Here is a 16,937-nt window from a genome sequence, read left to right on the forward strand (position 1 = left end):
CAATCGTTCCTTTCATTCATCTATCTTCATTATAATCATACATTTTTTTCACGGGAGATCAATCAATTGAATTTTCTATTGGGGAACTGTCGTCGGACTGGGTGTAGGGTGAAGTGCTGAGATGTACACTGGATGGGCGGACCACAATGAAACACTATGACTTGGTATTGATCACCCTCACAGCAGGAACACACCACCAGATGAAATACGCATGATATTGACATGACCGGGTCTATATTTCTTGTTCTACCATGAAGCTTACCTTTATCTTTGAGGGTGTTTTTGTCATCTTCATTATCGGCGTTGTCCATTTCACTGGGAGGAGATTCGCTTTCTGATTGCATGTTAATTCTGACCAAGGACGGTATCCAAGTCAATCAAGTACATTTCGGGATATGTACGCCTGTATTCTGTATGCAACACACATCAGCATGCTGGCCGATGTGTCATACATCTAGCTCAGCTGGTGTGGATGTACGGGCTTTATTAACCAGTGAAATATACAAGTCGTTAATAACAGGGTCTGTATTTGTTTGGTCTTTCTCAGAGGATATTGACATCTCATGGATGATTCTCCCTTGAAATCTACATTTTGATTGATTGATTTATGAGGGCCTTTCGGGTTTTCGAGCAATTCATGGCTGATGGCAAAAACTGTTGCCATAGAAACACTTGGATGAAGGCATCTATTGCAGAAATACAATAATTGGGATTAATTTGTTCCGCATATGTATTGGGTTTGGGGCTTTTTGTTTATTGGGTTCGGGTTGTTGTGGGTGTTTTTTTTATTGGCTCTATAAATTTGTATTTGCTTGAAGAAATTGTCACTTTGTATTCAATGTAGTAATGAGGGCAATTACATGGATTAATTGCGACATTTAGCTATTAATGGAGAGGTCTCCTTGTTGCGGCCGCAGCATCAGCAGCCGTTAGATATTGATGAGTAAGCTGTTAGAGACAGAACCTGCTAATGGCTGATTGGGCAAGTGTGTTAGGCTCGATAACAAATAAACATGCACACTTATTTCATCCTCCATTGACTTTAATATACAGTCAGCTGTATGTAATTTGTGATAACAAAGCAGCAATGCACCTTGCATGCCACGGCTCAAAGGCCATTACAAAACAATAATCAGAATCCAAATGACAAATGACTTCAAATTTCCCATTTTTTTTCAGAAGTCAGTAGACATGGGAACAAAGTTTCAAGAAGGAATAATAATGATTCTGTTATCATCCTTACAATCCTAACATTCTTAGAACCAGATCAGGACAAACTTTATGGATGAGCAATGTCTTTATTTGTCAGGTGATGTGACATTTCTTGTATCATTGTAAAGCAGGTATCTGTATCGAAACGTCGCATCACCTAATAAAGAAGTTGTTAATCCATAAAGTTTGTCCTTATCTGACTTCGCCAACTTCTAAAAATGCCACTCAAAGAAGTTCTTAGAACCAGTCCAACCAGAATTCTACCAGACAAATTCCAAACCCTAATACAACATCTGATTTTTCCACCCAAATTTCGAAAGAAATCCTGATATTGTTAATACCTGATATTTTACTGTACTGTAAATTCTGAAAATTTGGGACAGTCTAAAATTCAAATTGGGAATTCTCAGTGTCAGTTGCTGTTGATTTTGGGTGAGTGAGTGAGTTTAGTTTAAGGCCATATTTTAAGCAATATTCCAGCAATATCACTATGTTGGGACACCAGAAATGGGCTTCACATATTGTACCCATGTGCAGAATCGAACCTGGGTCTTCGGCGTGACAAGCAAATGCTTTAACCACTAGGCTACCCCACTGCCCCCTGTAGCTGTTTGGGCTGAATATTGGCTTATGAGCAGATTTAGGTAAATCCCTAATTCGAATATCCAGCACAAAGATAAGAAACATCTGTTTGACTTTCATTGCCTATTGTAAGATAGGCAGCCAAGTCAAACCATCACGCATACATTGTGGATTCCATGTATATCGATGAAGCGTGAGTGCCTATTGATGCAAGGGAAGTGTGTTTATGACTTATGTCTGTGTCGATACCAAAGACAGTAGAGCAGGAAGCTAAATATCCGACCTCTGCTTGGTCGTCAGTGCAATTATATTTCCATATAGCACAAATAATTTTTGGAGATTTTATGTTTTGTGTTTATGGAATGTGGGCATCAGCTTACACCCTTTTTCAATCTGTGTATGTACAAAAATTTGTAATGTTTCTTTATGGTTTCTAAATGGAAAAACATTGAAATCAATTCTTACAAAGTTGTATATGAAAAATAAAGTCCTCACAGACCGACCCCCTAACTTGACCTTTAAAATCAGTGTCAAAATTGTATATTTCGTACATAAGCCGACCCCCAACAATGGGGTCCTAATCGCGGCAAACTCAGACCACAGACAACTGGCAGTTACCGATAATTATATGTATACGAGACAAATACACACGGTAGTCTTAATCCCTGCAAGTAATACAATGCCCAGCAAAAACAAATTAGAACTGAAAAGGTAAATAATCTTGTCTAGTGATGTTTAATTGCAAATTTGACATCTTTACTGACAAAGTCGTCTTCTTTCTTTGTTCACGCAAAGCAATACAATGTCGTTTTCTTACCCTCTGAGAAAAAGTTTGACGAAAGTGTAACCCATTGATAAGCCGACCCCCTTCTACAGACTGCTCTTTTTTGTTCCTCAAAATTTGGCTTATCCACAGTAATATACGGTAGGAGTGCAACACAAGCCTCTCCCATTCTATTGTAAGCCAATAAAGAAACAGTAGACCTTTAGTGGGAGTGTCCCAGTATTTTGGATAAACATAAATGCAAAAACACAATTCGCCCATCAAATCCCATTGAGTAACTTGCAATATGTTTATTCCATGCCAAACTCATCATGGCTAAAAGTATTTCAAACACAGATCCTGATTTATAAACCTCCAGTGAAGTCACGCTATTGTCTCGCCAGGTTCTCCTTTTGCCGAGTAAACCTCTACAGGCAGTTTCATAGGCATTCTCCAAGAAATCCCAAGGAATGCCCAGGGATTTTCTGAGGTATTGCCCTTGACTTTGAATTATTTTACTTGTACAAGTTTTGAAGATTGATATAACTTTGTCTTGCTATTACTGAATATGATCGTAAAATATCACATTATTGAAAACATCCAATATATTGTGGTTTCCAATATATTGCCTGGTTTCGAACCTGCAACCCTTCGCATACTAGCTTGGCGGTGTTATCCACTAGGCTATGAAGGATCCTGTGAAGAATGTGGTTGTTTGTCAGTATAAACCATGTTTTCCTCACAAGACGGATAGCGTGTGCAGAGCACATTCACTGCGCATGCAAGGCAAGGTATCGGCTGCCAGTCACATCGCAGTTGATTTCAATAGTAAATACCAGACATTGAAATTATGTCTCAAGTATGTCTTCGGTCGGTTCATAAGTTGGATCAAAACCTCCTCCTTGGTTTTGATCCTTCACTTCAACACTGTGGGATTCTGTCTTAAAAATGGAAAACTGTAGTGTGGTGTTAAACAACAAACAAGAAAATGTTTATCAAATAATTAAATCTTAATGTCTAACCCTTATGTAGAAGTAATTAAGAAGCTAGCCAAGAACTTTAGGTTAAAATAATCATTGTTCTGTATTCACTAAATTTTGTTCTACAAACTGTAGTATCATTATGTATAAAACTAGGACCAATTGTATCCTAAATTTGGGGTGATGGCCTACATTTTTATTTCAAGATAAAAAAACAAACATAAAATAGGTGAGTTTACTATACCAAACAGAATTTTACTAGACTTAGGTTTCAGACAAGTGGCTAAAGGTACAGAATGTTATGGTAGTCACAAGCTCGTGTGAAAATCCTGATGAAAGAAGAGCTTCGGTGTGGCGCAGAATAAATCGAAACAACTCTGTTAAATGAGTAGGTCTGACTCCTCTTTCACATTAAGTTAGAGTGAAATTAATTTAATCACGAGCTATCTCTTCAGTTCTAATTCCAACTCTGAGCCAACTGATGATCCTAATGAAGTCTTGTACAAATGAGGTTTTCCGGAAAGCGATCTATGATTGAATGAATACACAGCTATGAGGTGATTAAAAACTACAAGGATAAGTGCTTGGTAATTACTTATTCTCATTATCATCAACAATGTATTCATAGATGAATATATCGGAGATAGCAATCAGGGTTTTTTCATGTGTATGGATACACTGGGCACTAATTGCTGTCATTAGTCAAACATGTACTGGAAAAACAGTGTTGACGAATAGCATCTGACTCTCTGACAAATCCGGCAGATTCGTCAACGGTCCGATAGAAGTCTACAACCCGCCGGCCCCAGTGTCTGACTGTATATTTCACAATGACTTTGACTGAAGTTGTTATATGTGACATGTGACACTTGTTTGCTGTTTGTAAATCTTATGTTTGTTAATAATTTCAGTGCCAATTATAAGAAATGTTAAATGTGAAATGTGTGTTTAATTATATTCTATGGGTCCTGTGAATTTTCAATGGGTCAGACAGACGTCTGAAACTTACAGGACCCAATGTCCTGTTACTTTGAAACACCATTCGTGAACACTGGAAAAGCGAATCACTTTCTTAACTGTCTGTATCAGTTGTGTTTGTTTTTAACTCACCATCTCACAGTGCTGCTTCTATTTTCTCATTTTAAAATTAAGTTCTTGAGAGGCATATAGAAGTTGGTATTCAAGTATAAGACGAAATATTATGAATGTCAACTTCTTCTTTATTGTATACACAACATTTCAGGGCTTTTCCTTGCCCCTTCGTCAGGTCACCTGAAAGGAAAAGCCCTGAAACATGTATACAATAAACAAGTTGACATCCATAATATTTTGTCTTATACATTTTAAGATTGTCTGCAAATTATTTCAACTGATTTGTAGAAGAATGGTCAGACTTGAGTTTAAATTGTTTATACTTTGTTGTGTTTTAGATGGAGACACCTTTTGAATATCATCATTTTTTTTTATAACTGGATGTCTGCTTGAAATATTTTTCAACCAAAGCAGAAATTGAAGTCAAAATTTTGTAGTCCAATCTTGTGAAATTCAAGGACTGTGATATTTTCTACTGCCATTTAGGACATTAGTTTGATAGCAACTCTGTCGATGATATTTGCAGTGTAGTGAATATAAAAACTAATTCCTAACCCAGCATAATAACACCGCAATCCTGATGTTCGAATGGAATTAGCTTCCGTGTGTAGTGCGTGAATGCAGACTTAATCGGTTCTGTGTTGCCTGAAGTATTGATTGAGAAATGTTGGTAGGTTGTCGGTAACGTTGTAAAGTGCATTGTTGGTGCATGTGTTTACATGGTCAGGTGCATCGGTGCTATGCACTTAGAATCTCGTTAGAGAGGAGTTTCATACCAGTGATAGTGTCCCAAGCTATGTGTTGACGCTGTACAGCGTGAACAGTGTGAGGCTCACAACAATAAACAAACTGGAACACGTGGCAACAGCTGTGTATGGATGTAGATATTAACTTGTTTACTGGGTCCGATATTGATTTCAGGGAACAAATAATGAGATGATTAGGTCATGGCAGTGACGGTTCAATAACCCGATTAGCTAATTTTCAAATTCGAATATATGTGAAGATTTGATTTTGTTAATGTACTTTCAGTGCAGTTTGTGTGCTTAGGTTTCACCTTAATGTGCCTTTGGTAATTCTGATGGAATAATTCTTTGAAAATTCATGTTAAAAATTTAATATCTGGTAATTGTTTTGTTCCTGTTTTCTCATTTCAAGATTGTCTGCAAATTATTTCAACTGATTTGTAGAAGAATGGTCAGAGATTTGGGTTTTAACGGATTTATACTCTGTTGTAAGTTGGTTTGAGAGATGACATTTTTTATAAATCATTATGTTTTAAAAGTTACAAAAAATAAAATCTGTAAAACCAAGAAATAAAATTGGTCTGGCCTTATGGCAGATTTGATGAAAATTGCTGTAGATGCTTGATTGTTAACACATTTATTCAGTCAGTTTGTCAAATCAGCTTCACCAATCAGTTCCTAGTGTCGGATGTGTTAGTGGATAATTTGGGTGTATGTTTTAGGTGGTTTTGTAGAGATTAGTCACTGGAAGCTGTTCTCTTGCCTTTACACTATCTGTTGTCTGTTGTTTAACGCCACACTCAGCAGTATGCCAGCTATATGGCGGCAGTCTGTAAATAATTAAGTCTGGACCAGACAATCCAATGATCAACAGCATGAGCATTGATCTACACAATTTGGATACAATGACATGTGTCAACCAAGTCAGCAAGCCTGACCACCCAATCCCATTAGTCACCTCTTACAACAAACATGGGTTGCTGAAGACCAATTCTAACCTAGATCTTCACGGGTCTGCCAGTACTCAATCCGATCTGTTTGAAATAAAGAAGGTGCACCTAAGACTAAGAAGGCCCAGTTTCTTCATCATTAAAACACTTAGATTACAGTCCAGTGTCTCATGAAAACCCAGAAACAAATATACCCAATACAGCCCTGGCAAGTCTATACAACCACAGTTTCTGAAAATGAAGAAAATCTCTGCGCTCCTTTGTAATATATTTTATAATATACTTTAGGAGCCATGTTTTCTTTTAAACAAATATGTTCATTTGAGAGACAAGGTGATAGTTTAAGTTTAGCCTTCTACCATGGAAGGAGACCTGTATATATATTTATCATGTTGGAATTGCTTTTGGGATTTCTTAGAATTTCCCCAAATGATGTCACTAGTATTATCATGCCAATGGGTTGTCAAGGTAACTGGCCAAACAATTTCCTCTTTAAGAGCTGGAATGAAATTTATGGTCCATTCAGAATAATTATGTCTATACAAAGTCTTCGAACGGCATTTAGAAGTGATACACACAAAGGGGAAGTTTCTGGATGTCTACTTCTGTAACATATACCTACTCCTTCATCAGGTACTAAGCTTGGACTCGGAGGCTGGTGAAAACATGTACATGTGAAAACAACAAAGGGGAGAAGATAACAAAGGGGCCACTTAACAAGGGAAGCCGGTAGTTAATTGGCGCTGATTGGTAATAGTGATGGACAAGTACAAATACAGTTCGTCACCCCAGCATCCAACATCAAAGGGACGATTATCATGAGATAACAGAGTTTATTTAATCCTGATATTACACATACATTGTATAAGAAGTATTTGTTGTGTATCTGGACTGATGACTGATTTATTTTATTGATTTTATTCCAAATTTCATTTGATATTGTTCATTGAAATTTTAGTGACTGCACAAATTCATCCTTTTTTTTCACATCAGATTACTGCTAGTGATGCCTTCAAGTGAATGTTTGTTGAGAAAAATGGATACATATTTCATAATTGAGAAACTTTGATATTTGTTCTAGTCTGACAATTATATGTCAACATGATGTATTTTGAATTGAAATAGAAAATCTCAAGAGTAATTGATCAAATTGCACACTGTAATGGTAACCCCTGCTTATATATACAATGCCAAGCAGAGCAGCAAACACAATGTAAATTGTGCATCATTATGTCCAATGCCTTGAACTGCAGAAATTCTGTTTTTTAAATAAACAAGTTTCTTATCAAATGTTTGTTCAGTTCTATGAGGAGATCTTGACTTCACACCATACTGACATAATCTTAAGCATTATACAAAAGAGGTGTTTTGCCTCATTAAAATTTGTGTAAAAGGGGGTAACTGTCGAGATTCAGATATTCGAAAATCTGTTTATTAGACAAAATGTTAGAAATGCAAGTGTGTGGATAAGCAAGGTGCCACGGTGTGTGGCTCATATATCTTTATTCAAAGACCGAGCCAACTAAGTTAAGTTGACAGTTATACAATCCTATGGCATGCTAGACAGGAACCAATGGCGTTTTAGCTCACTGACATGCTCTGAATTTTAATTACAGGTATTTCAAATGTCTATTCACGCTTGTCCTAGGGATATTAAGAGTTTAGACAAAAACTTTATAAATCAGCAATAAAATACTGTGGAATTTAAAATGCATGGTTAGAACTGAAAATAGGTTTTAGCTACTGGACTGTTATATTAAAATCAGTTATCCAGTGTTGTTTTGTATAATTATATCATCAACTGTCAATCACTATTTGAATCATATGAGTTCGTGAAGACATTATTCTTAACAAGAGCCTTCTATGCCTTTGAGTACTTTCAAAATCTTGTAACAGAATTCATTCCAAATGTGATCCAGGTGATCACATTGCATAGATCACAGATTTGTGTCCTCTGAACATTTCAGTGTTCTAATGGCAAATGCTATGTAGTGAACCCCTTAGGCTTGTGAAGCTAGGTTCTTCTTGATAACCCTTGTGATTGTATCACTGAAATATGCTCAGTGATGGCCTGATACTGAAGACATTGAGCCGTATCATTTTGAACCATTACACAGTTGGATTTGAGTTCATCAATATTGATGCTGCCTTGATAGGTTTAGCAATCAATGATTGAAGTTTCAATGCTGGTTTGAGTCTTCTTTCAAACCATTTGAAATTTGATTGATCAGAATCTGAGATCATGTCCACATACACTCAGGTGACCATGCACAGTTTGAGTTCCCAGTCGGTTCTTGTAGGAAGAATAGGGACAAATAGATCCAGTGCATCCAGGGCTTGTCATAAGTTGTGAAATGGGGTTTCACTATGTGAGCAGACGCGATATCTGCAAGGCATCATTTGTCATGAGAGGTTGGGTGAAATGAGGTTTGCTCTCCGGGCAAATGCTCTTGGTACAGGAAACCACGTTATTTGTTATGAGAGGTTAGGTGAAATGAGGTTTTTCCACAGAGCCAAGGAGGTGTCCCTTAACATAACAGGGTGTGATTTAGCCCTTAACAGGATGCACCTTTGCAAGTTAATTCTAACTGGTGCAAGTAACATTTACCAGCAGGTTGCACCCAGTGCAAGTAACTTGATAGCTTCAAAATATAATAAATCATCATAGCAACGGTGTTAATAATGAAACAAAGATGTACATTTATTTCATTAAATCTTTTTAAGGGTGAATTTATGGTCTTTGTCTCATTGAAAGTTTTAAAATGAAAATAGGAATGAATTAATCTGTTGCACAGTGCATTAGTTTCTCTTTAGTTCTAAATTTTTGTAAGATATCTATTTTCTTATAATACTTTCGGATGCAACCAATATTTTAAAGTGCAACCAAAATTATCCATCAGGTTGCACCTGGTGCAATCTCTTCAAGGCAAACTAAATCGCACCCTGCATAAGCAGTGACAAGAAATGGGGTCTGCTCTCCATCCAGATGTTTTGTTTCCAAAGGAAAGGAGTTGAGCTCAGTCTCCAGGCAGGAGCTATATCAACTGGACCATAGCGACATAGCTGACAAATGTAAAGGCTCTGTGAAATCCACGACAAGGCATGTTGCTCATATTTTTAACCACTGTCCACAAATTTTAAGTTTGTCCAATATGCGAAACAATATGAGTGAAGTTTGCTCTTCTTGGTGTTATTTACATAATGGAAACTGACTAAATATGAAACATCAACCCCAATTTCAAATGTCGACTGAAACAGATGACGTTTGGCAAAATAGACCAGACAGCAGTGAAAGTTATATAATAGTCACGACTGACAGCACAGCAGTGATATATAGAGAATCTCAGTGATATATGAAGGTTATCTCCCAATATCCGAGGCTTAGACACTAATGAAGATATCATTAATTAAAACAACACCCATTTACTTAGTTATTATTTACTATTTCTATTTTATCTCTGTTGAACTCATAATAAATATGCTGTATGAACATAACGTCTTGTCTAATTGTTTCTACTGGACTGATCCATTATAAGAAATAGGTATCAGGTTGAGGATTATTAAGTTGTGCACTGAACCAGAAATGTTGTTGTTTTAAGCCGTCTAAGATATGGCTGTCTAAGTTTTGGGAGGTTACCTATAGGAATGGTCCAACCCTTGAGCACCCGCCTCTAATACAATTTGAATTAAAATGTGAATACCTGTTTATTGCCTGACATCAAGCAGCAGTACTCTGGCAATGCAGTAGTTCCCAAACCATACATCGAAGTCATGGACCACAAAATCAACGGTCATGACGAATTTACTGATCTTGAAACTAATATTTGTTAATTTTGAATTCCACCTGCTGTGTACAGGTACAGTGATTTTGCTCATTATTAAGAAAGATAAAGAAATTCCAATTTTTTATTTTTCTATTCTCAGACATTGATTATTGATTGATCTTTATTTGTTTTGCAAGTGATGATCAATCTTGATGTTTTAGCCAATTTCATGGCAGTATACATTATCAAGACTAGAAAAAGAAATTGACCCACAAACCTGGATTAATAACACACACACACACTCCAAATCTTTTGCCCTGAGGACACTTGTAACATAAGGCGAGCACACAGACTGATGAGTGCAATTTTCTACATCCAATATCGGTCCAGTTGGTGTATGCATAATAAACTTTACTGCAGCTCTGCGTCCTTGAGATTTGCTGCTGTTATATATGAATGTGATTGGAGTAATTACTGAGTAAGTGAGTGAATTTAGTTTTACGCCGCTTTTAGCAATATTCCAGCAATATCACGGTGGAGGATACCAGAAATGGGCTTCACATATTGTACCCATGTGGGGTAATTAAATAACATTTCAGTTATATGAGTTCACTCATGTTGACTAGTTATAATAATAATAATAATAATAATGCACAACTATGATGCTGACAGACAGAAAGGCAAGTGAATCTTGGATTCAAACCCATGACCATAGCTTCCTGCTCTCCTAAGGGTGGTTTTATGAATTGTGGCACCTTAACAAGGCCTTAAGCCCTTAACACAAGGGTCATCTTTCACCTGCGGATAATGGGAACATACGAAAATGTACCTATTGCAATTTAATATATATAATAAATATAATAATATATAAAAAAATATCAAGCTGATGCTGAGAATGGCCTGACAAAAGGCAGATGACCTGGCTGTGCTGTTAAAACTGCATGTTCATTCAACACAGCATTACAAGGATTCAAGCATGCGATCTTGCCGTCTCCTACTGCCTCAAACAGGGGACAGTTATTTGTTCTTTGTACTGAGTTAGGTCGACCCCACCTGTTCACACACTCAGGGATTGTTCTGATGCAGAAAATCTTGCATATTTAATGCGATCTGTGTTGAAAATACTCAGGTTAATTTGCTGTTGAGTCGTGTTCATGCAATAGCAAGTCAACCAATTATCACAATAAGCAAGAAAACAGAAGCGTAGGGACACTTGGCGAGAAATAGGTTAACATCAAATTTTGTGTCAATACATTCTCTATTAATTACATTCCATGAAGGTCCGGGTTAGAATATTGGTCTTCAGTAATCCATGCTTGTCGTAAGAGACGACTAACGGGGATCGGGTGGTCAGGCTCGCTGACTTGGTTGACACATGTCATCGGTTCCCAATTGCGAAGATTGATGCTCATGCTTTTGACCACTGGATTGTCTGGTCCAGACTCGATTATTTACAGACCGCCGCCATATAGCTGGAATATTGCTGAGTGCAACGTAAAACTAAACTCACTTACTCACCCACTATTAATTACATTCAGTCGTCCCATTTTTCCAAGCCGTTACTTTCATAAATTCACTTGTATTAATATGAGTGAGTGAGTATGGTTTTACGCCACATTTAGCAGTATTCCAGCAATATCAAGGCGGGTTCAACACCAGAAATGGGCTTCACATATTGTACCTATGTGGGGAATCGAACCCGGGTCATCGGCGTGGCAAGAGCAGGCTTTAACCATTAGCCTACCCCACTGACCTGAAGACAGAGGGAACCAAGATGATTCCGATATTTGGTAGCCTAGGGCAATCGTTGACACTTGTGACTGTGTCTTAGTGAACATCTAGCATGGTAGTTTAAGGGTGAAAAAGTCTGGTCATGGTTTGTATTAAAAGTGTATACTACAGTGGTACCTACACATGGTTTCCTCCAGGTCAAGGTCATCATCTCGTTCCGGACTGGCCAGCAGTACCTCTGGGGGATGACAAGGCTTCACCAACTCGGACATCACTGTTAAAAAAAACAAAACTTTTATATTCTATTTCTTAAGTTGAGAACATTCTGTTTACAAACACCTTCTAAATAAACAGAAACTAGGGCATTTTTAGGGTGACAATAAACAATATGTTAAACTTTTAATCGACATTAGTTGACATCTTCAGTGTTGTCATTTGGGTTCAAATCTGGAGATAGACTCTGTCTGATTTTGGGTTGAAGTTGATTATGTGTTTCCAAAGTTTTTCAGTATATTATGTTCAAAATGACTGTCGGGGGAAAAAAAATTCAGTTTGTTTTTAAATTCTTTTGAAAACATGTTATAATTGAAATGCTATCTATAAAGTTTTAAGAGGCTTTGATGATCAGCGTGTTGACTTCATTTCAAGAGATAATATGTCATTATTCCTAGTGGTAGCCAAATGGCAAAGTATCATTATTTAAATGTCAAAATAATGAGAAGACTAAACGGATAGCAAAAATATAATTGATTAAAACTGGACATAGATCATTTGGAGATATTAATGTACCTTCACTCAAAGTGTTCAGATTTCACACAGCTGCGACAGACGACACTCATATCATATTCATTGTAGTCGGCCAGACAAATGAGATTGTTACTATGTTGAATCAAGGGCTTGGTGGTAGGCGATTTCGTTTGATTAGATTAATTCTGCAGAATTAGCTAGGAAATCATCATTGCTGAAGTTTTAAGTGCTGTATTACTGCTTGTGTGGTGGTAGGAATCAGTTGTCCGGTAAATACAACCGTATGTCCATGAAGCCGGGGACATTGATCTCCATTACCTTGGTATTGTCTTCCAACAATTATACGTCTTAGTGAAACACATTCTGACAGTTGGAACACAGCGTTTGTCACGCATCGGCAAGCTGTGCATGATGCCAAATTGTGGAATCAGGTTGGTTTAATCTACAGAAGCCATTCATGCAAGACATGTGCTACTTGTGTGGTAAGATCTATCCTGAGATGATTGCAAGTCTCAGGAGGGCAGAACAAGGACCTTGAATCCACGTCATGAGAAATTGGATCAGGTGGTAACACAGAAAATGTCAACCTACGTCAATTTAAAGGCTTGATGTGTTTTGATATCAAGTATTTGAGTGAGTGAGTATGGTTTTTCGGCACTTTTAGCAATATTCCAGCAAGATCACGGCGGGGATACCAGAAATGGGCTTCACACGTATCCATGTGGGGAATCGAACCCGGGCCTTTCGCTTTAATGCTTTAACCACTAGGCTACCCCACCGCACCTCAAATATTTGAACAAGGGTCAGTTATTACTTGACAAATGTTGACATAATCACAGCGTTTAAAATGTCCGCCTGCCCGACCGTCCGGAACGGTCTGTTTTCATCTCAGACGGTCAAATTTCAAAAGTAGCCTGTCCTGTGGTCTGGTAGATATTTTTACCCCTAAGAGTAAATATTTCACAATATCAGACAGGTTCTCTTGTCATCAGTTTGAGGTGTTTAAGATTTTATGATAATTATGTTAAACTACTTACGATTGGACAGTTCATGTTACGGTAACCAATCACAATCATGTACTTTCAGTTTACCTAAACTCGGTGCATTGCCTGTTAGTGCTATGTAGTTCATTGCGATGCCTACAAACAGTCAATGGAGCTTGTTCGAGATGGAAATAGCAGTCACAGTTTTTAATTGTTGAAAACCGGACAGGCATCTTTGTATCCGAACTGGTAATTTTTTAAAGTTACCAGTCCGGCTGTCTGGCTTAGAATTTTGGGAGTTTTAAACACTGATAATCATAATGTTTTTTTATCGACTTGATGACAGGATTGCATGATATGCACAGTGGGAGTGACAGTCACACCGCTCAAGGTATCATTTGATACTCAAGTCTGTCATTTAATAAAGGTTTTGTAGCATGGACATGTCAATCAATTTACCTATTATCATATATATATAGGTATATGTACGTTGTTGGATGTGTGTGGGGAGCACAATAACGCTTGGCTCCTCTGACAGGTTGACATGCATGCTGGACCAGTAATATGAAATATTGGTCTTACGTGATTGGTATCTGCCTCTGGATGGTTTACTGGGAGTTATTCAGCTGTTGAGAACAAGGAGGCCCGTGAAGATCCGGGTTAGAATTGATCTGAAGTAACCCATGTCGCAAGAAGCAACTATTGGGATCATGTGGTCAGGCTCGCTGACTGGGTTGTCACATGTCATCGTATCCCAGTTGCATAGATCGATGCTCATGCTGTTGATCACTGGATTATCTGGTCCAGATTTGATTGTTTACAGACCACTGCCATATAGCTGGAGTGTGGCGTAAAACTAAACTCACTCACTATTAAATTTGTCAAAAGTGTCTGGAAATTCAAAGAAAAATTATGTCTTGTGTTGAGCTTGTCAAAAGAGTCTATGGGGATTCTAGGACAAATTAGATATTCTATTAAACCTGTTTAAAGTGTCTATGGAGATTCTACGACAAATTAGGTCTTCTATTAAACCTGTTAAAAGTGTCTAAGAAGATTCTACGACAGATTAGGTCTTCTATTAAACCTGTGAAAAGTGTCTAGATGGAGATTCTACATTAAATTAGGTCTTCTATTAAACCTGTGAAAAGTGTCTAAGAAGATTCTACGACAGATTAGGTCTTCTATTAAACCTGTGAAAGGTGTCTAAGAAGATTCTACGACAGATTAGGTCTTCTATTAAACCTGTGAAAAGTGTCTAGATGGAGATTCTACATTAAATTAGGTCTTCTATTAAACCTGTGAAAAGTGTCTAAGAAGATTCTACGACACATTAGGTCTTCTATTAAACCTGTGAAAGGTGTCTAAGAAGATTCTACGACAGATTAGGTCTTCTATGCACTTGGACTTAACACAACATCACCAGAAGAAAAAATATAACTCATGCATTCTTGATCAATCAGAGTCCCTGATGTTATCAGGACCTTAAAATAGATCCATTTAGGTATAAATATTGTATATACTGAACAGTATCATAATTTGTGTTTAAAAATGCACCACTACAAATTAACCCTTTTTGTGATTTCTACTGTTTGTACACTTTTTCACACACAAATCCAGTCTTATTATCCTTACCTGGTTTATAACAGCTCTGTTGTTGACCAGTTGTTGACCATTTGTTGATTATTAATCCGTAACGGCACTGCACTCAGTCTAGCTAGAGAGCTCCCTTCCGTCTCACTCTTGACAGACAACAGCTGATGTTAATGGCTACTTCGTAGAACCTCATTGTCCGGCAGCGGTCATCTAATGCTGACCATCACAGCACCGTGTTGGCCAGCACTCTTAAAGAAATGAACATGCAAGATAATTCAAATGTAGGAAATCTAGTTGTTGAGATTTTCTAATGTCTGTGGCATTAAAGAGAGTTCTGGTGGATGTTACATGCTAACTGTAAAATATACAAGCATGGCAAACACACAGAATGAAATTAAATGCTGTCATGCATTGTTAACGCGGAATTGAATCAACTGTAACACAACACTGATGCTACAATTTCGCATTGTTGTAGCTGCTTGACCCGACCTTGACCTTGATTTTGCTATTGATGAGGAGAGGGTATTGGAATTGGTAACTGAGGGAACTGTTCAGTATTGATTCTGGCACCCATGTGGGTTCACAGCATCAGTTAGAAGTTGTCACTGAAACCTAGGGACAGCGAGGGTCGGTGATTAAATGTTTGTAGCACAAGCTGGAGTCTGGCTGTGTATCTTTAAAATGCTAAGTGGGGGAACTGTTGGTCTTAAGGGTAGGTTATATGTCTTGGAGGCAAAAGGATCTGCGAAGCTGGGGGATTAATCAATATGGAAATTCCATACATAATTTAGCTGACAGTGCTGGAATGGAGAAAAGGATTTTTTGTTGTATGTGCAAAAATATGATGGATAGAAAAACCCTATGAATAATTAATGCATGTATTCAACAAACTTGTTAGAACATTTTTCATGTTTTTATTGATTGAATTCCACTGTTTTATTTGAAAAGCTAAAAAACAAAAGTTCAGATGTAAAAGTCTTAAACTTTTTTGAAAAGGGAAATATTTTAAATATTCTCTTTAAAAAAATGTAGTATTCAGATTATAAATCACCGAAAATGCCAAGCAGAAGTTTTCCATTTCGGATCTGTTTGATGAAATAAATGTCGAATTAAAGGAAATCATTTTTATGAAAAACATATTACACTGCATCAAAGAACGAATGGAAAGCAGACAGCTGAAAATTAGAAACTGTTCATTCATGAAGCCTGGCGTCTGAAATAACCAGGAATTACTAAAAACTGAATTTTCATGGGACATATGAATTTTAAAAAGGTAAGTTTGTATAGCTAAAAACTAAAACATTTGGCAGAAATTGATCTTAGCCAAGTTTCATCTGGAAGTGTGTCAGGTCACTGTGACCTGTCAATATGAAAAGAAAATCTATAGTGAAGGCAATCAGTGGTAAGGCTTTTATTTCCCATTCATGAAGTAAGAAGACATGTTTTACTATCTCCAACGGTACTGCGACTCTGATGCTGATACCCTAACACACATCAACTTGAACACCAATCCCAGGGGGGTACAGATGCTCTATACCCATAAACACTGATCAACACCTAATCTGCCCAATCCACATCAACTCTTAGCAACTGCAGCAAGGGCTTTGGCACACTTTGCCCCACCCCACCTCACCGAAGCCCCAACCCCCAACACACCCAACACATCAACGCCTTACACACCAACCCCAGTGGTATCGGCACACTGTCTGCCCAATCCACATCAACTCTTAGCAACTGCATGAAGGGCTTTGACACACTTTGCCCCAACTCACCCCAACCCCCAACATACATCAA

The 16,937-nt window shown here is 37.6% G+C and overlaps 1 protein-coding gene across 1 annotated transcript in view; it reads right to left on the reverse strand.

Annotated features, from left to right (window-relative positions):
- LOC124266239 (phosphatidylinositol 3,4,5-trisphosphate 3-phosphatase TPTE2-like) overlaps positions 1 to 16,937 on the reverse strand; it is a 94,708-nt gene that overhangs the window by 59,484 nt on the left and 18,287 nt on the right. Inside the window, 2 exon segments of the mRNA XM_046701055.1 lie at positions 12,002 to 12,094; positions 15,183 to 15,391. Of these exon segments, the coding sequence (XP_046557011.1) occupies positions 12,002 to 12,092 (91 nt within the window). The 5' untranslated portion in view covers positions 12,093 to 12,094; positions 15,183 to 15,391.

The sequence above is a fragment of the Haliotis rubra genome, unplaced genomic scaffold, assembly GCF_003918875.1.
Source record: "Haliotis rubra isolate DU_JTF1 unplaced genomic scaffold, ASM391887v1 Scf124, whole genome shotgun sequence".
NCBI classification, from domain to species: domain Eukaryota; kingdom Metazoa; phylum Mollusca; class Gastropoda; order Lepetellida; family Haliotidae; genus Haliotis; species Haliotis rubra.